The sequence below is a fragment of the Calliopsis andreniformis genome, chromosome 5, assembly GCF_051401765.1.
Source record: "Calliopsis andreniformis isolate RMS-2024a chromosome 5, iyCalAndr_principal, whole genome shotgun sequence".
Taxonomy (NCBI): Eukaryota; Metazoa; Arthropoda; class Insecta; order Hymenoptera; family Andrenidae; genus Calliopsis; species Calliopsis andreniformis.
This window is the reverse complement of record NC_135066.1, coordinates 3,284,807-3,304,707: the sequence shown is the minus strand read 5'-3', so window position 1 is coordinate 3,304,707 and position 19,901 is coordinate 3,284,807. Positions and strand designations below refer to the sequence as shown.

At 42.4% G+C, this 19,901-nt stretch overlaps 3 protein-coding genes across 3 annotated transcripts in view; all 3 read left to right on the top strand.

Annotated features, from left to right (window-relative positions):
• Positions 1–380: 380 nt before the first annotated feature.
• LOC143179563 (uncharacterized) lies at positions 381–1,819 on the top strand. The gene is made up of 6 exons (XM_076378861.1): positions 381–479; positions 564–611; positions 661–686; positions 759–839; positions 920–997; positions 1,522–1,819. Exons 1-6 carry the CDS (start codon positions 381–383, stop codon positions 1,817–1,819), a joined length of 630 nt encoding a protein of 209 aa, XP_076234976.1.
• On the top strand, positions 1,779–2,591 carry LOC143179973 (mitochondrial intermembrane space import and assembly protein 40-B). The gene has a single exon (XM_076379456.1). The coding sequence runs from the start codon at positions 1,927–1,929 to the stop codon at positions 2,407–2,409; it is 483 nt and encodes a 160-aa protein (XP_076235571.1). The 5' UTR covers positions 1,779–1,926; the 3' UTR covers positions 2,410–2,591.
• Positions 2,592–3,288: 697 nt separating this feature from the next.
• The window catches only part of Sima (HIF-1 transcription factor component sima), a 38,332-nt gene continuing 21,719 nt past the window's right edge, over positions 3,289–19,901 (top strand). The window contains exons 1-7 of the mRNA XM_076379445.1: positions 3,289–3,512; positions 12,421–12,608; positions 12,987–13,135; positions 13,216–13,401; positions 13,510–13,745; positions 13,828–13,934; positions 15,125–15,272. Coding sequence (XP_076235560.1) covers positions 3,469–3,512; positions 12,421–12,608; positions 12,987–13,135; positions 13,216–13,401; positions 13,510–13,745; positions 13,828–13,934; positions 15,125–15,272 — 1,058 coding nt within the window. The 5' untranslated portion in view covers positions 3,289–3,468. The remainder of the gene's footprint in view (positions 3,513–12,420; positions 12,609–12,986; positions 13,136–13,215; positions 13,402–13,509; positions 13,746–13,827; positions 13,935–15,124; positions 15,273–19,901) is intronic.

Here is a 19,901-nt window from a genome sequence, read left to right as displayed (position 1 = left end):
GACGTACGATCCTTTTTTTTCCTTGAACACTGACAATCCCATTTTGTACGGGGATTAAGAATTAAACGCGCAAAAAAGAATAAATGCGTATTTCATTTTTTCTGGGGTGGGGGGTTGCAATGCTGCTGGAACTTTGCGAGTGAATGCTTTCGGTGAAAGTCCAAAGTTTTTTTTCTTTTGCAATGGCTTTTAACCTTCCGGTATTGACATTGGCATTGACCTTGCGCGAGAAGGTTGCGCTTTCGCGTCGACTCAAAATAATTATTCTCAGATCGTTGCAGTTTCTCTGTTGCCCTATGTTAATCGTTTCTAGAGTACAGTTACATAAAGGTAGCCTAGTTTAGTGTCAAAATAGTATATCCGAAAATGCATGAAAGGGAATGGTTTCGTGGAAAGAGACCCGCAGACACAATTTTAGGAGTGACCAAAGGGATCATAAATTAAAGCTCCGAATGCAGATCTGTCGTAATTGTGAAAGAGTAACGAGAGTCGATTATCCATCGACGAATAATAACTTTGAGGATTACGTCGATAAGCTCCTTGTCCGCCCTAGTGTCCTGTAGAATTTCGGTAGGGTAAAGGCTGGTTCGTCGACCGCTCAGTACTCATGTGTGCGTTTTATAACTATATAGGTAGTTTCTGGCTTCAAATATTTCCTAGAAATCCAGCAATCGTATTGGACGACGGTAAACCGTGTATAGTTCGTTGAAAACTTGGCCTTAAGTTTTTTTATAAACAACAATTCTGTAAATATATAGATACAATTCTTACGGTAATGTAAATGAAAATTATTACGAATATGTTAAAAGGTGTAATTTAATAGCTATAACACGTTTCAAGTTATAGATCGCTCTGATAAGACGATTGGGGCGACCTCTGTTTGTCGAATATGGTGTTGTCTGCTTTTTCTATCATGAAGGCATGAACGAAACACCGCGAAGTGTTTTGTAAGCAGCTTCGATAAAAAAGTGTTTTATTTAATCCTTAAATATCCAATGTGAGTCGCGAGTCAGCCTTCTGTGTACTATGTATTACTTAGACGTTTCTCTGTTAGTACATTCAATCACTTTTTAACATTTCTAGTCGCGAATATGTAACCTAACCTGTATTTCGTGAACGCTTGATATAGGTTAAATTCGAAGCAAAAATGTGTCGGTGTATATTTCAGTTTTTTGGAAGATCGCTATATCAAATAATTTAAAATGACAGCCTTTACTTTATCTGTAATCCGACTTTATGATTCACAATAGATAATATTATCGTTTCGACATAATCACGCCTCTAATTACAGTCTGATGAAATACATAGTTCTTCATTTGCAAACAGTACAATCCATTTCTCGTGCATGCCAATTGTCTTTTGTTTCTTGGTAATTTCGTGCATAGTTGCGAGCGTTGTTTTCCAAACTTATTAGAAAAATATCTGTGAAATTGAACAAAAGTATTGAAGTGCATTTGTGATTTGTTTTTTGTAATAGCAAAATACTCTAATTTCTGAAAGTGTATTTCTTTCTGTTTTTAGAGAACTGCCTCTCTGTCCTAACCTTGAAGTATCAAGTGTTTATTTAAAGAAAAATATTCTTGAAGCCCTGAGGCAATTATTTGGTGAAGAAGGAACTAAGAGCACTATTGATATTTTGAAGTACAATTCAAAGGAACATAGATTTGTTCTACGGTGCAATAAAGACTGCTATGTACGTTTAAGGGCAGCCTTAACCTTGGCTCAAAAGTACGAAGGAAACTTGTGCACATACATAATTCACAGTGCCTCACCTAACTTACTATCATTTACTGCCAACAGCAGGAACTATCAGCATTGAAACGCAAAGAATTAGACTAAGTTGCAGTTGAAAGAAACCTAGCATTTTGTGCCTTTTTTCCAAAGAGGAAAGTCATCCTTTTGTATGTTTATATTAATCGATCAATTATGCCATTAATTCATAAGGAGGGTAAAGACACCATAATATTTGCATCGAAAGAAGATCATGCAACGCCTAGTAAAATAGATCTTCCTGAACCGGAACCAAGCCCCGGTTTGTTACTCCCCAATGGGGAAATCAACTGGAATTGCCCCTGCCTCGGTGGTATGGCCACTGGCCCCTGTGGCTTGGAATTCAGAGAAGCATTTTCCTGCTTCCACTACTCAACCGCAGAGCCAAAAGGTTCAGACTGCTACGAAGCATTTAAAACAATGCAAATGTGTATGACTCAGTATCCTGCTTTATATGGAAGCAAAGAACCGCATTTAGACGATTTTGAGGACGACATGGAAGGGAACAACGAAGACGAGGAGGATTCACACAACAGCAGTAAAACTTCCAGTACAAAAGATCACCTAGAATCTGAAAGAGAAGAAAGGCCGGAAGGTTCCAGTACCAAAAAAGAACTAGAACGGACTAACATTAATTAAGCAATTGTTATATCGTTGGTAAATAAATAACTATGCAATGCAGTTGCATTGTATAGTGTCTAGAGCAAATTTTTCACTGGGACTTAAAACAGGATCTCTCTGTAGTCCTCCTAAGGAATAGGTTGTGTGAAAAAGCATGTTGAAGGAAATAAAGTATTCATAAATATTGTTTTACAGCTACATACATTTTCAAACTTTTACAGAGTCGCAGAAGACAAACCCCCTACCATGACATTTCACCATAAACATCCTTATTATTTATTTTCCGTTCAAAGGGCAAAGTGGTCGCCAAACGTGCAATTAATACGTATCAATAAGTTCTCAGTTCTAACATTTCAGTAGGTTGTATGTAAACTCTAAGGTCATTAATAAATTCTTACACGGCTCAGTAAACCCTTTTTTCTACGCGTTGCGACACGCTGAACTCTACACGAAGAAAATAAGTATTTTGTCTCGTTATCACCTTCGAAGTCGTCCTACTTGTTCGTCGCGCGACAAACTGGTTGACGTCACCGCCGTTCGATGGCGGTAAGTACCACGAGAGGAGATTGAACGAAAGCTATCTGACGTCAGCGTGTGCCCCTCTTCCTGTCCCAACCTCTGGTGGCAGCCTCGTGTATACAAGCTCCACCACCACCAGGCCGCGGTCGTTTACCACCACTACCATTGTACCATACTACCACTACCTAGCCTCTCACCATCGTCATCGCCATCGCACCATGAGTTTGGCGTTCGCGGAGCGTACTTCGTACAGACGGTAGAGTACGATGTGTTTTCGTTTCGAAACGTTGATATAAGCCTAACCGAGGCAGATGTGACGTCGCGTATCGTCGAGTTACGACCGCGTATGCTGGTGCATCGATTCCGATAACGTGAGAAAGCAGACGCGTACCGAGCTCGCGCGAGCAAAGTGCGAGGAATAGAGAGGAAGAATTTGGAACGGGGATCGTCGTGACGGGACGAGGCGGAGGCACACGGTGGATACGTTCCTTGGCAGTGACCGAGAGTGTCTCGAAGTGTTCCGTCCGAAAAACTTTCTCCCGGAATTTTCAACTCGCCATGGAGCACTCGAAAAAGGAGAAAAAGCACAAGGAGAAAAGAAGGTGAGCGAACCGTGCCTCTAACGAAAGCTCAGCGCACCCGTATGGACAGCTGCGTCGCGCTTAGTAGATTGCCATGATTTTTCTTCGAAACAAATAAGCATGCCGTTGCGTACAAGTGGTCCACTTTGGCCCATTCGTGTCGTTAGTGGACAGTGTTTAGGTCCTCGGAATCGGCGAACACGCTAGGGAATAAATTCTGCGTGTCGCGCTCGCGCATGTCGCGTCGGGGTTATGTGCGTGTGAGTGAGTGCGTGTTTGACGCAATCGCGTTTCCTCCGAGTCGGATGGCTCTCTATGTTTCTTTCTCTCTCTGCTGCTTTTACGCGTGATCTGTCTCTTTCCCTTCAACGGTGTTTTCTTTTCTCTCCTCCCTCCCCCTATGCTTGACGATCACTTTATGCCTCTTCTCTTCTCCCTAATAATTCGGCCTCTCGTTCGCTCTCCAGCTGCGCTGTGCACGCGTGAAACGGGAAAGGAAAAATACTGTGACGAGACTTGGATCTCTGTACGCAGGGAAATTCAGGGAGAAACGTTGCTTTGTTTGTTTTGTCTGTTTTTGAAAGAATCATGTGTAGCAGAAGTTCGATTAACTGGACCCCACTGATGCACAGTCTCGTTCACTTAAAGTTATGACTATTCGATAATAAAAGCATAGTAGAACATCGATTAGAGTTTGAATTAAAAACTAGGAACTAAGCTGGTTAATCGAGGATCTATTGAGTTTGTCGTGTCAACTATGTTGCCATGGTTTGAAGCGCCTGAAGGGGGTGGGATTCTTTTCGAGCAGGGCTTTGACGATTTTTCTTTTCTTCTTTTTGAATGGAGCGCCATTTAAATGGAGATAGATGCTGGCGACATCGTCTCGTCGTTGCATTTGACACAGATGTCCTCGCGATATCGTATCCCTTTGGAATAATTCCATTCTAAGGCCAAAGAGCGAGCTCCATGCCCGCATGAAAATAACACTCTACATGCATGGTGGATTATACTCATTGTTGATATTTCTTTCTACTCGTGTTGGTTCTAATAGGATCCCACATGCGTTTTTCGAGATGAGGCTAGAAGTATTTTTCGCCATAGAGTATATCGCGAAGTGCCATAACCTTAAAAATATTCGATATCGTCTGTTTGTTTCTATTTGATGAGTAGAATTCTTAGAAAACGATTTGAATATTTATGTACAGCTGTTAAAAGTTCCTGCTATATGTTAGAGATCGCGAAGAATAGTCTTTTTTCTTCAAATCATTGAAATGTAGATAAATCGAAGCGCTCGTCACGTGGAACGCGTATGTTAATTTCTAGTATTCGCATAATCAAAGAAACCAAGAAGATAAAGCCCCACACTGTGGTTTAGCTTATATTTTAACTTGCTAAGCTTGCTAAGCCATAAGTTTTGCCAATTACTATAATATACAAGTTAATACGATCGTCTTTTTAAAACGATCAAATTAGTCGATAAATATAGTGTCTTTTAACATAAATTATGACAGGTTCTACATATTCTTTCGAGCCCCATGATTGGCTAGCTTGATGATGGGAACTGGTTCTCCAGTGGCTTTTTTGGTTGATTCTACATCGGTCACTATAATCCTGTTGAGTAGATTAATTTTGATGAATGGTTCAATTGTTTCTTAAGTACCGCTAAATAAAGAGCAACAGTTATCATATTTCGATTGCTATGACGTTGGAGAGAAGAGTGCACACTTATTTGTAACATTAACGTGCCCCTAATGAAAGATTGCATTGAATTGCATTACGTTAACATGTAATAACAGGGATATCGTGTTCGTGAAGGAGGAAGAAGGGAGAACTCTCTCTGCTTCGGGCGAAACGTGGATGTCTCTTTCTTACACAAGCATATCAAACATTCAGATACACAATTCTGTTCGTATGGTAAATGAGCAACCGAGACACGACCTTGTGGAAACTTTCTTTTCCAAATTATACCTATAAGAGCCCATTAAGAGGTTATGTATTCTTTTAGGGATTCTTGAATTTGGATGCGTTGTTTTTTTGAACGTATATGAACGTATATATGAATGTACATGTCAGTGGGTCCTTGGCTACTTAGAAAAGGGATAATTAGTTTTTATATAATACTACAATAGTTTAATTCCATTTGACGAGAAGCAAAGCTTCTGGAATATTCGTCAGCATAAAATATATTCATATGTTATATTACATTGTAATACGCGTAATACCTTTTCCACCGTAGATAAACAGAGCTTTAATATGCGAGCCACGCCATATGGACGTCGCGTGTCCTCGATTTGCCAGCACTTTCAATGGCGTAACGATTATTCGAACAAGCTCATGGTTTCATCAATTTCGCATTGTGATATTATAGTCCTGTTAAATGTGTATAAATCATATTATCCAAATTCTTTATCCTGAATAAGAGTAAAATTCAAAACATTCACAAATATTTTTATGATTCTCCATGGTTTTAATTCCAAGTACTGTCAAGAGATTAAAAACATCTCATTTTAGTTCCTAATCTTCATTAATCAGCTTCAAACCAAGTTCCACGGTAAACTATTCCTTCGATGTCCAATTTTGTAAATTTCGTTAGATTCCTATTAAATCATAGCTTAAGTTTCTACTGTACTCTTATCGTTAATGCATCTAAACATCGAAATCCTGGACAACAGAGAAGGTGGATAATCAAAGTTGAGTTAATGAACGTTCTACTGTATTCTATAATTGCCGCAGACTTGCTCACGCATTCGGGCCACGCGCTTCCTGTCCGACTTGGTGCTCTATCCAAACAACGATTTCAGGAAAGTTCCCCACGGATCGGCTTACTCGCTCGAAATTCCTGGTATCGCGATAATTCGACGGCACGCGAAACATATGTGCGTGCTCGGATAAGATAGGTAGCGCCGCTCGTTTCGTCGTTGATTACATTTTAACGATTCGTCGTCCGAAAATCAACCAGGATGACGAAACACTTTGGACATTGTATTCTATTTTTTCTCAGGAAAAGTGATTCGGTAGGCTAGTCTCGAAATTATATAATTGGGAGATTTGATTAGGATCATAAGAGTGGGATTTCCAGAAAAAATAGAGCTTCAAACTCTTGCAATATTGTTACTACAATATTCCTTATCATTTTGTTTAGACATGCACACTGATTGGTGGATAATTGATCCTTCCTAATTAGTGGATCTGCATCTGAGTTTTTACAGTACATATACGGATCGATTTAATTAATCCTGCAATTCATAAGAGATTAGTTTGTATTATGATATATTGTTGGCTTGAACTATGCATCTGATGCATTGTTACAAATTTTTTTTCCAGTAGAGAGATGCACCATTATAGCTACGTATTTAAAAATGTTGATATTTAGAAATTTCAAAACTGAAAACCTTGGAAATCAAAATCCAATTAGTTGAAGTCGACAGTGCACTTCAGTTAGACCGCAAGATACTTCTTGCCTAATTATACATTGGGATATTCCTACTCATGTAGCCAAACTCGACCGAGCAGACGCTACCAACGTTCCCCCTCGACACTTCTTTGCTGAAAGTGTCCCCAAGGATGCACCCATCGCCCATCTGAAACATTTATGACCCCGAGTTCCTTGAACATTCGAAAAACGACCGCCTGCAAGGATATTCTCGCTTCTGCAAAAGTGGGCCCGGTTTCCGCGTTTGCCTGAGTGATTGTTTAGCCGATCAAGGTCGATCAGCAGGCACGTGTCGCGGCTGGAGTATTGGAAAACCGTGGAATTCTCATTTTGGCTCGAATCGATATGTATCTTGATTGACCAAGCGTTTAGGTGAACCTTAGACGACCCTTGAACTCGAATTTGAATTGCATTTAACCGAGCTATCACAGATTCAGGCGTTCCTTGTCACGCTAGGGGAGATGTGCCCCGAATTGACGTAGGTAGATAAACCATGGAAAAACATTTGATATTTCTGACCATTGGTTACGTAGACGAAGATAACTTTCAAGATACATGATGATAAAGGTCGTGGTTTGCTCGTTGATTCGTTGAGTATGTAACTAAGGTTTATGGAGGGAAATGTTGCATAAGTATTTTTCCTTAGGTTTCTTCCACTTGAGTTGGAAAGAAATGAATCGACCCAGTGGTCTCTTACCAATATAATCGTGAGTCAGAAACAGTGAAAATTTGACCCCATTTTATGCAACAAAGGAACAAGCAACGGACTCAAAGGAGCGACTTAAACGTAAACATCGGTGAGATAAGTTGAAAATAGATTGCACGAAACCGTACCAGAGATAGCCTCGGAGATGAATGTTAGTCATTCTGCCGTTGCTCGCGTGGAAAAGGTTGCAAAGAGAAAAAGTCAAATAAGAGGAACCCGCATGAGTCGGATGACGTGGATACAGGTCTAATTATTCCCTGGGAAACGAAATTTATCTTTGGAATGGATCGACGGCTGCGGTGGAAAGCGGATTTTACGCGTCGATCAGAAACGATCAGGCAGTGACTGGATAAAGAAAGGACAAAGTACATAATGGAACTGGCGCCTCGCTCGAAAAGGATGTCGGTCATTACTGGATTTCTTGCTTGGCCAGTTTCTTGGTAGAGTTCAGGAAAACTGTTGTATTGTCCGCAACAAGTCCACAGTATTTTCTTGTTGCAAATTAAGGATGCTTAAATGATGAGATTATGCTGAGGGAAATGATTCTCAAACCAGTTCAGATAGAAAAAGGTAAATAAGTTATATCGATGAGAAGACATTAGGCAAACTTTGAACTTGAGAGCTTGGGAAACAGCTTTTAACGAGAGAATGAGGCTATTAAAAATTTATATTAGATCTTAGGCAATATAATATTGCAGATAGTGTTACGTTTCCCTTGGTAATGGAGACATACTATGTCTCCCAGAAATAAAACAGTTAACAAACAGGGCAAAAACCTTTTTAGGTCAATACAAACCCAAGCACTCTAACTCTTTTCCTTAATAGGAAAAAACCCAAGTAAAAGTTTCCAACAAGAGAAACCATTTTCCATCTCGATCTCCGCGCCACCTACATTTCTGTTGTACTCAAGAAATTTGATTGGCGAATGGTCTCAGGAGCCGGAACATTGGATCCGATTCGCTCGCCTCGTAATCAAGAGTCAAGAAAATTGGTTACCGTATCGGTCTATATGGAATACCCTTATCGTCCAAAGATAGCCATCGCTCGGCGCGTCACAGAAGAAGGCTTTGTGCTTTCACTTTAGTATCGTGTGAACCGTCGAACTAGCCTATCTTCTCTCAAAACAGAAACTCCTCTGGTGCCTGGATCCCAAGTATCCAAACCATGAGAAGCCTCCAAACAAACATTAACAAACACCTTAGTTTTCGAAGCGACATACATCTCAGTGACCCTTAACTTTGTTCATAATCGCGAACAAAGTCAGGCATCATCGATACGCTGGCGATCGGTTTGACAACAGGCTCAGATAACAGGCTCAGATAACAGGCTCAATCTTTGGAAGCAAAGTTTGGATCAACGAGTGGAAAGACACAGTAACCCAAGGAAAAAGGAAGAACAAGAGGGACCGACCGAGCAAGCAGCGTTCCTCGATAAAAAAAGAAGAAGCGGGTCGAGGAGGGCGAAAGGAAGAAAAGGAAGCCGAGGAGGTGGGGGGTGTGGAGTATAATCGGGCCAAAGTTTTGTTCGTCGTGGCGAGTAACGGGAAGAGACGGCGCCGGCGTTTAGAAGAAGGGGTCCCTGTGAAAGCTCGAGAACGCACGGGATTCCAACCAGCTGGGACCGTAGGAGGATAAAACGCTGAAACGATGACCGTGCCACGTGTGCAGCCGATCGAGAGGCTGCCAGATAACGAGCAGGGTCGTTGCTCCGATTGGATGCTCGGTCAGTCGAGGTACACCGACTGCTACTACGATCGGTCCAGCTTACCATCCTGTAGATTCGCTTCTCAGTGTCATGATAACGAATCGGTGAATATAGGAAGATCCTTCGACCAAGGGAAGCCTCTATTTGATCAATCTGTAACACTCAATGTAGCCCCCTACGACCAAGCCCTCCTCGAGACCACCCCTGACGTGAACCAGTTGCCCTCCTTCTGTAGCCAGTTCCGCGACTGCGCTCAGAACACGGGTCCCACTACCTCGAGGAACTGCCAGCTGGGTCCAGTAGACGTGGAGGATCTGGCCCTCTACTTTGACCCAGAAAAATCGCAAGGGAACAGCTTCCCTCGAGCTTACAACAGAGTGGGCAACTTCCCCCAGTTTCGCCGAGCTAAAGTGAAGTACAATCAATACATAGGGAACCAGATTAAACAGTTGCCTGAGTTTGCTAGTGGTGGGTCTTGTGGGCCTGTTCAGTCGGGGTGCGATGGCTGGCAAGATGGACAGTTCTGTGACGATTGTCCTCAGCCGTTTGTTCATTGCACCGAGGAACGCTGGCTCCAGTGTCCTGCGAGTGATCGCTGCCCCGTTTATGATACCACGTATGGGCAGAATGTCCTGCCCCCCTGCAAGTACGAGGACCTCGGGAGGGAGTACTGGTGGCAGGGGTATTACGAGGACGAGCAGCTTCTCGAGGACTATTTGTAAGTGCAGATGGCGCCGAGAGCGAGGGGCGAAGTTCGAAGTTCGAACCCTCCGCTGCGTGGGGCCTTTGAAGTTGAACGTGTGGGGCGCTTATGATGGGTTTTGTTACTGCTGGAGGATTGTACAGAGTGGTTCAGGGGTTGTATTATACTTGTGTATGTCGATGAAAATCTTTTCTTTGTAAAACTTATGGATTTTTTTGTGAAATTGTTGCTTGCTGTGAGCTCGTTGCTGTTAGATTATCCCATAAATGATGCTTCGTAAAATCGTTTTATTCGTAAAGAAATTAATGCGTACTGTCATTTTTAGTCACTGCTCTGTCGAATATTATATTCTACCACTATTTCCTGAAAGTAACATTTGCACTATTTATGGGATAACTTAATATTTCTAGCATTTCTTGAAAATATTGTGTCGCACTTCTAGCATCGATTGATCTGAATGAATTTTAAATAAGATCACTATAGCGCTGGGGAATGAAACTTAAAAAACCACTATCACATTTCATATTTTGCGCATCACAGATCGTGTCTCTGCTCGAGCTAAATATACTCACAGTCTCGGTTCGTTTGCTAAAAATGTAAGGGATGCGTAATGAAGTTTCCTATTTGTTCTAAAATCACAGATTAATGGTAATCCTTCTAAGAACCATTTCGTTGTGACCTAAAACAGATGTGTATCTAAGAAAAGATTAGATAGATTAAGGGAGTTACGTCTTCGCTGCTTTTGCATACAAGTCTGGAACACCCTGTATGTACATTTGTCGCACGTGTGCACGCGTGGCATTGAAGGGATGGCGAACAGAGGGAGCAAGGATGGTCATTCGAGTCTCAACTTCTCCCCTTCTCCATTTTTTCTTTTGAAAGAGCTTTCTATTTGATTAGACGAATTTGAACAGGTTTGAGAATGAAGGGGTAATAAATAACGGTTCTAATAAATTTAAGGAACTCAAATGTTGTAGGTTCCTTTAATTCTGGATAAAAGTTTTACCGTTATCCAAGAAGTCTAACGGTCCAAGAATACGTCATTATTCGGTAACTCGATATAAGAACAGTCGTGGATCTCGAAACGTCCGGAACACGTTTCTACCAAGAATATTAATTTTTACGACTCTGCGAATATTTGTACGCACGAGGTAACTTTCTTCGATACTGCTTCTTCTAATTCTGTTTGAGTCTGTCACGGTAACTAAATATTGAAACAGCACACAAAGAGGGACGAGAGGCAACTTTCTACGCTGAGAATTTTATTTACGGGACCGACAGTTTGAATATTTAAGTAGCAAGTTCTTTTTGTGAATTTCCTGCTGCAAGTCGATCATCTTTCATCAACGATCGCGTCTTCAGAAATTGCCTTAGGGCTTCCGATTTGAAATTTTGATTTTTCTTATTTATGGAGATGGAGACAATGACTTCTAATTAAGTCAACTTGACGCGAAGGAAAAAAATTCCTTTGACAATACTTGATGCAAGGAAGACGGTATTGATTACGATTAAAATACATTGCATTCTTCCCTCGGCTATCGACACCTATTACAGAGGTCTGCTCATAGCAGCAACCCCTTAATTTTTTGGTTTCTTTAGGGTTGATCATCTCTTCTTTTCAAATTTTCAAACTTTCAAATTTTCAAATTTTCAAATTTTCAAATTTTCAAACTTTCAAACTTTCAAATTTTCAAATTTTCAAATTTTCAAATTTTCAAACTTTTAAACTTTCAAATTTTTAAATGTCTACATTTACATATTCTTAAATTTGAACTTTTATTTGTTTTAATTTCCGGAGTCCAATGGAGAAACGAGTTACTCTGTTTCTTTTGTTTATAAAATACGTTTCATAAATATTATTCTACCATCTCAAACATGACTAGCAGAGCTCGGTGAGAATGCTCAAGTTGAAGATCACTTTGGCGGCAGAAAAAATGAAGCAACGTTCGAAGGCCATATAGAAAAGGTGATAAGAGGCGTTCGAGATAGTCGAGACGTGACGAGACAAGTTTGATATAAATCTCACCTAGGACTCGGTATTTACGCTGTCCCACTCCGATGTCCATCTCACCAGCGATCTCGATGTCGCAACCTGTACCCTGTCGATACAGAATGCAAATCGATGATCATGCGCTCCCACGCTCGAGGCAACTTTGCAGTTTCTTCAAAGTCACAGGTTTTGCCTGTCACGACTCACGACTCTATGGTTGAACAATGTTTACGTTACGTAAGCACTGAGAAATGAGAACCGATTAGCTAGGCAGGTGTTTTTTATTCGAAAGCGTTTCAAGACGTTAACGTGGTTTAATGTTTTCGTTTTCTGTTTTTAGATCAAGGTTGTAGAAATTCAGAAGTGAAGGCATATTTCTTGTTTCTGTTACAGGAGCAATGAGAAGAGGAAAGAAAAGTCTCGAGACGCGGCGCGATTTCGTCGCAGCAAGGAGACTGATATCTTCACGGAATTGGCTGCTGCACTTCCGGTCCCACCAGACCAGGCAGCTCACCTGGACAAGGCCAGTGTGATGAGGCTCGCCATCGCCTATCTTAAAGTTCGCTCGGTGGTTGAATCCAGTTAGTAGACTTTCTTTTTCCATCATAAGCTAAGCTTCATCGCTCCTAATCATTGCCAATGATAGTTCAGACCTGTAATCACTTGTCTAAAGACTCTTATCGCGACTGTGATTTGAAGTTCAATTAAGAAGCACGATAGTTTTTCTAACTCAAACAATATCTATCAAATTAGAGTGATTGCTTTTCTGATATTGATCTTATAAAACAGTCTCACAATATCTTAGCATTTGAGTTGGGTCCATTTACAAAAAAATTGTATCTCAATAGTTTGGAACAGGCAATAACGTTTCATATAATAGTTTCAAACACAATTTCTCCACGAGAGATCATAAATAATATAGAAAAAAGTAAGTTAATGGTATTCTTGTATCGTTTTAGTGCCAGCACCACTGGCTAAGCCAGAAGTGTCCACCGAAATGGACGATTTATTTTCCAAAGCCCTGAATGGGTTCATGCTGGTACTCTCGAGCGATGGGAACATGATCTACTTATCAGAGAACGTCAGCGACTATCTCGGCGTCTCTCAGGTGTGTTTACCGTGCGAAAAAATATTTATCAGTGATGCCAGATAATTGGTTCTCCATAACTCCCTGAATTTTCTTATTAGATGGACATGATGGGCCAGAGTGTCTACGAGTACAGCCATCCCTGCGACCACGACGAATTAAGAGATTGTCTATCCTCGAAGCCAGTCGAGAACAACGATAAGCGTGCTTGCAGCTTTTTCTTGAGGCTCAAGTGCACGCTGACCAGCAAAGGAAGGAAGGTCAACTTGAAGAGCGCCTCCTATAAGGTTGGTGATCCCTCCAGAAGCCATCTAATCTCAAGTTATCAGAAGGAAACACAGAGGTGTGTTGCTTGGTTTAATCGACTAATGATTTCTCTTTTTTTTCTGCTTCAGGTGATTCATTGCACGGGCAGATTGACGTATATCAAGGATCCCGTGTCGAGTTCAGTGGAAAGCGAGGAGGAGGAGAAGACGAGCGAGGATGAGGCAATCGAGCGAGATACAGGGGCTTCCTTGGTGCTCGTTGGATGTCCTATACCGCATCCTAGCAATATAGAGATCCCCCTGGGACGCCACACTTTCCTCTCGAAGCACAGCCTCAGCATGAAGTTCACGTACGCCGACGAAAAGTGAGTAGCAGTGATAAGCTTTACACTGGATAGTTTGAATAATTATCAACGATTAAACGCGAGCTTTCCTTTGCGTCATCAGGTTGGCCGAGTATCTGGGCTGGAACAGCGAGGAGCTGATGGGTCATTCGGTTTTCGAGTTCTATCACGCCCTCGATAATTTGGCTCTGGACAAGTCTTTCAAATCACGTGAGTAGACACCAATTGACGGTCATTTGAATAAACGGGCTCGTTGCCGACCCACTCGTTATCTGCGTGCTGCGTGCTTAACCCTTCATTTACTGTGATAAAAAACTTCAACTGAACTTCAATTACTCCCTTTTCTCTCCATCAATTTTTTTAAAGCTTCAATTCTGGAGTGTGGGTTTCCTAGGTTCATTTATTTTATTTTTAATATAGTGAAACGAGGGTTATGGGGGGAACTATTTTGTTCCTTGTAGAGGTATTTCCTATTGCGTTTGGTAGATAACAGGATGAGTTGTCTCCTTTTACCTCTTTTTGGGGACAATGTTATGCATTTAATATACGGAAGACAATCGTGACGTCGCATCGATCGATGTAGTTTCCAAGGGGAAAAAACGAAGTCAAGTTGTGGGCGTTAAGCAGGGAGAGATCTTGTGAAGCTGGGTGAACGACCCTATAAAGGCAAGGATTTCGAAGACGGCAATCTTTTATCAGCATTTTAGTAGCAAAAGCTTTTTACGAGTCTGTGATTTAATTGGTAGCTGCTGTAATTGTGTATTAAATTTTTGACGATCTATAAAACGGTTTTGTTTCCGCGATTGCCGTATCGTTTTCGTTTTATTGAGGAAAATTACATTTGCGAAAACAAAATTCCCTCTTATATCTCACAGTTAAGGTAAAAATCGCACTTTGTCTTCTGAAATCCCTTTTTCGATCGTCTCTCCGATTTTTTTATAGTCCTATACCAAACTATGGATGCTCCTTTCGATGCCAATCTTTTCCTCTTGCATCAGAGTTTAAGATCACCCCTCCCTAATCTCCTTTTCGTCGTTTTACCCGAAGGGGCGAAGGATACGTGTATCCTGTTCTCCTGAACCGCGATAAAGGCACTTTCGGCGAAGCAGGGACATAGATAAGCTGATCCACATATCACATCGAATTCTGCAATGGAAAAAAAATATAAAACTAGCTCCCACTTCACAGTTCCCTCCTCCTTCTAAATGGAAATATGCTTTCACTGAAACGTGACAAATTCCCTGGAAAAAGGATTGCCAATTCCAACGCGCACCTTTCGTCATCCAGAACCCGTTGCGTGCGCAGTATGGGACACGGGCCGAGTATATAGAGTCAGGAAGGCGCGCATAGAGCGCGAGTGTTTGCAGGACCACTGATATCTCACTTTCGCGTTGTTTCAGTGTTCAGCAAGGGCCAGTGCGAGACGGTGGCGTACAGATTCCTGGGGAAACGAGGTGGTTACGCTTGGGTGGTGACACAGGCAACCCTTATCCACTGCTCTAAACAACAAAAACCGCTCTCCGTCGTCTGCGTCAACTACGTCTTAAGGTAGGACCAGCTTTCTTCTCTCAGATTCTTCTGCATGGTTTGCCCATGGAGTATCTTCCGCCTCGCTTATCTTCGTCTCGCATGTAATTCCTTCGGCTAAATTGCTCCGTGCTCCCTTCCTCCACGAGTTTGCAGTTTTGTGATAGCTCGCATCGTTGCGTCAGATAGATTGCAGAATAACTCATTCACCCTCGGATTAGACCTCGAAAATTTATAGCAAAAAATACTCTAAGATAAACAAGCATACGCGACGGTAGATCTTGACAATTCACACAGTTTACTGGTTTGCTGTTTTTTTCATCGAGTCACGCGTATAGAGTTTGCACAAGAAATTCACGAATACCTCTCAGTTTTGCCATTCGCGAGAATCCTTAGAGTACAGTTCACTTTGAGAAACAGAAACAAACATCGCTCATTAAGGATAATGTTCCATCGTGCCACGTGCCTCTATCGGGTCGAACGGCCTCTAGTCACGCAAGGTAAGTGCTCCCTTTGTTTTTCTTCAGCATGCACGTAGAATGGCCCAGTTTTATCGGTCGATCTCCCATTTTCTTCGTCCTCTGCTTCTTTATTGTCTGTTTGCGGAAGATACTCCAGACTACCGACGATTTCTTCGGGCTCCCGAGGTTTACGAGTCGAATTCCTCGGATAATCAGAAGGGGATGCACCCCTATATTCACCCTCGAGGGGGTGAGGTCCTCCTGATGCAACGTGATCGTTGCATCGCGAGCGCTTGCGTCAGAAATCCTGCACGTGGCTGGGATCGCGGAATGATGACTCGGGATTAATTCACTCCCACGTTAGGCGATTTTATCGTTAGCGCGAGTTAAAGCGAATTCCTGTAAGATACCGCTAGGAGTCATCGGTGATCATTGCGCAACGGAGGCGTGGCTCGGATTGATGACGAATTTCGAGGCAATTTCGCGAATCGGTTTCAATTATAGTCTGTTAGAAAAAGTTTAGATTCCACGTTTTTTCTTTGTATCAAGGTGTCCAGGAAAATTCCATTAATAAAAATTAATACCATCCATAAAAAGTATCAGTATTTCCAAATCTTGTAGCTACCAAAATTAGATGGGCCAAGAGTCACGTTCTCATTTAAAAAAAGTATCTTCTGTGCAATTAATTCACTCATGAATCAATGTCTCTTCACATATTCTGTATTTCAAAGCCTTCACTCATTGTTCTGAAATTCATTCACCCCCTTCAATCGAGCTCCTCAACCCACCCCAGATCAATGAAACAAAGAATACTACTCGCTACTTTGCACAAAAGAGTGCAGAAGAAAAAAGCAGAAGAGCCATTAAAGTATCTTTAACCAGCTGGCAAACAGGCGCAGATATCTAGCGGGTCCTTCATCGGGAAACAAATAAAGGGCCTGCTTGTTCGTCTTCCGCTTTCATCCCCACAGTAATCTCGAGACTCGCCCATCCCCTTTGCGCTTCTCCACACATTCTCGCGTAATGCTCGAACCCTCCGAAAGTAAGATGACAGTCGAGCGTGTGGAATCTCGTGGCCCACATAAAGGGGTCCCTGACACCCTTGTTCGTCCTCCCCGCCCATCCCCGCCCCTTTTCCTGGTCCAACCACTTCGGTTGGATAGATCTCGACGCTCCCTCGACTTCCTTCAGGCCTTTTCCTGCTGAGTCTTCCACCTCCTTCGGGACTCGGTTCTCATCGACCTTCTGGGGGATTTGTACGGTTCGGTTTTACTGCCGCGGAAAATTGGAGATCGATGCGCCCGCGGTGGGTCTCCAGAAAGGAGTTCAGAGTTGAAAACAGAGTAAATGGGATATTGAGACGCTGAGGAGTGAGATGAAGAGTTAGAGCGCCGTTTGCATAGGGGGCAGAAGGTTGCAGGCGTTACACAACACGGCCGAAACTTTTTTTAACGCGCCAGTTTGTTGCGTAACGCGGCAGACCACGGACGATATCGTGATTATGAAGTGGATGGATGCGTTTCTTGCGTGCTGAGTTTTGGGTCTTGGAGGTGGGGCTGGGATTGAGGGAAAGGATTGAGTAATTATTACTGGTCTGGATTTTTTTTCCTGAAATGAAGATACAAATTATAGTAGGTTTGAACAGTGAACTAGATTTTTACTTAGGTTACATTTGTTGAGCTGTTTCTATTAAAATATGCATGTGCATAAAAATTCGCATAATAATCGTGAGCTATCTGTCAATCGTTTCGCGTCGAATTTGCATTCCAAATAGTAAATGAAATTAAAATTGCTTGTATAATGTACACAGTTGTACTTCTAGTAACACATTAGAATATTCCAATTCTGTGCAGTTTAGTGAAAAAGTCAGCTCATTCCATTAATCGAAATGCAGAAAATCGCTGTACAGGGCTTCACACTTTCACATACTTTTTCCCCCTCATCTCTTATCACAGTTATGTAGGTACAGCTTATTTAAGATTAGCCTGTACTTCACTCTTGACACTAATAACAAAAATATTATTATTTCTATTACCATTATTATCTAATCAGAGATGGTACACCTCATATCACAAAAGACTCAAACTTTCGAAGCCTTCAATGGCAACTCTCGTCTCTAAAGTCGCTCCTTCATGACTTGAAAAATATTTCACCCTCGCTATTCTACAAAAATGAAATTTGAGTTGAAGCAATAAGCATGAATCCAGAATCTGCAATCAAGGTCGCGCCTCCTCGGTCCTCCCTCGAACGCAAATGGCAAGCCTCGTGCGGGATCCCCTCGTTAAGAGGGAAAGATAACGAGCGGGCAGCGCGAAGGGTGGGTCGGGTGGCTCGCTGAAAGTATCCGAGAGTGAAAGCATTCGTCGAAGGGCAGCGGGCGCTTGCGCGCACCTCGTGCTCCCCCTTTGTCGCGTAACCGCGTTTCCCTGTTCCCTCGCGGTCGTCGATACTCGGTCCCGCGGGCAGCCGCGACCCCGAACGAAAGTGAGAGCGCCGAAAGGGAGAAAGTCGGCCGCGCGACCGAGTTTGCGCGCGATCCTCCCCCCGTCTCGCGCGGGCCAACCCTCGCGGAATCGTCAGAAACGCAATTCGTCGAAGCACCGCGACCGATACGCACTCCTACGACGACAGGTGCTCGTCAGTAAGTGAAGCCACCGTCGCTGGCGGCGGGAAACGACGTTCCAGAGGTTCGCGATCGTCACTGTGACCCGTGAATAAATTAGAAGTATGGAAATTAGCTCGCGATCGATCTCCGACCGCTACGCCGCGCGAGAATTCATTGAGAATCGTGTCGTTTGAATGAGGAGGAAGCGCTGTGCGTTGCTTTGAGGATACGAAGTGGTTCAGAAAGGGTGTTGGTTTGCTTGTGGAGGGATCTTTGGAAACAGATGAACTTCTGACCTGATTGTGTCGAGGAATATGAAATCGGGGAATATTATGTAATGGTTACTGTGTTATCTTGTATCAGGGTTGAATTCTGGTGATGTGTTGTGGGGAAACACTTTGGGAGAAGATTGGAAAGGACTATAGAACCTCGATTATTCGAAATATAAGGAGATTCAAATTTGAAGAACTCTTTCGATAGCTAAGTTTCTTATCTTGTGTTGTAGTAGTTCAAACTCATCTACTTCCAATAACACAGTGCTTGTTTTCTGTGAATTGAAGACTAGGTGCAGAGTAAGGAGTTTATAAAGTATATAGGGTTTTCTTCTGAGATCACTTTCCATCAGATTCTTCGTTAACTCATTTCTGCCTACATGTATACTTGAAGAATATTACTCTTGAGACTCTTTCGTTACTCAATTCATACTCATTTACTCGTCCCCGCTTGCTTCAAATATTTTCAAAAAATTCTGAAGCTTGCAACGAGTGTTTCTCTAACTTTCATTAATTCTGTGAATGCCTACTGTGCTCCGCTGAGAAGAAAGACCCCAGGAGCAATAGATCTTCATTGCTGCCTGGGGTCTTCTTTAAAGGGGAAATTCAAAGATTTCTCATTCCTCTCTTCAGAACGAAGAACTCGAGACCAATTACATTACACCAGTAATAGAGTAATTTCATCTAAGTGGAAACAACTACCAACAATATATTTCCTTTTAGCGAAACGAGGAATCTAGAGGGGATCCAGCATTCTTGATACAACAAAAGTCACCGGAAGTAATCTCCCTAGAATATACATTTACGCGCGAGTACATAGTGTCTAGTGGAAACACGATAGTTCAGGGTCCTTCCTTCGCGTCGTCGCGGTTCTTGAACACTGTGGTGTCCTAGGTTGTTCAAGTTTCTCGCGAGAGCCTGCGGGAAGCGCGGCTTCCTGCCGCTCGTCGATACAGAATCCGAGCACGTCCTGAGCGCGTGGGCGAATATGGACCTGCGACGCGAGCCCAGCGAAGCGTACAGAGACGCGCAGATCCTGTTAATGACAGTTGGCTAACTCTGAAATTAGTTTCGTACACGAAGTGTTTCGTAACGAGTGCTGGTAATTCAACTGGTCCCTTATGACGCACGGTTACTATCCCTCGTTATAGGCTTGGGGCTCTATTCACTGTACCTTGAAATTAGAAGAAATTAGTTTCGGAGGAAAACACCACATATAATTTAATAAATGTGTTCCTTAGTATAAACTCTGGAAGTCTAAGGTAAATGTTACAGTAGCCAAGGAGAAATTCTAATAAAATACTAAAATACT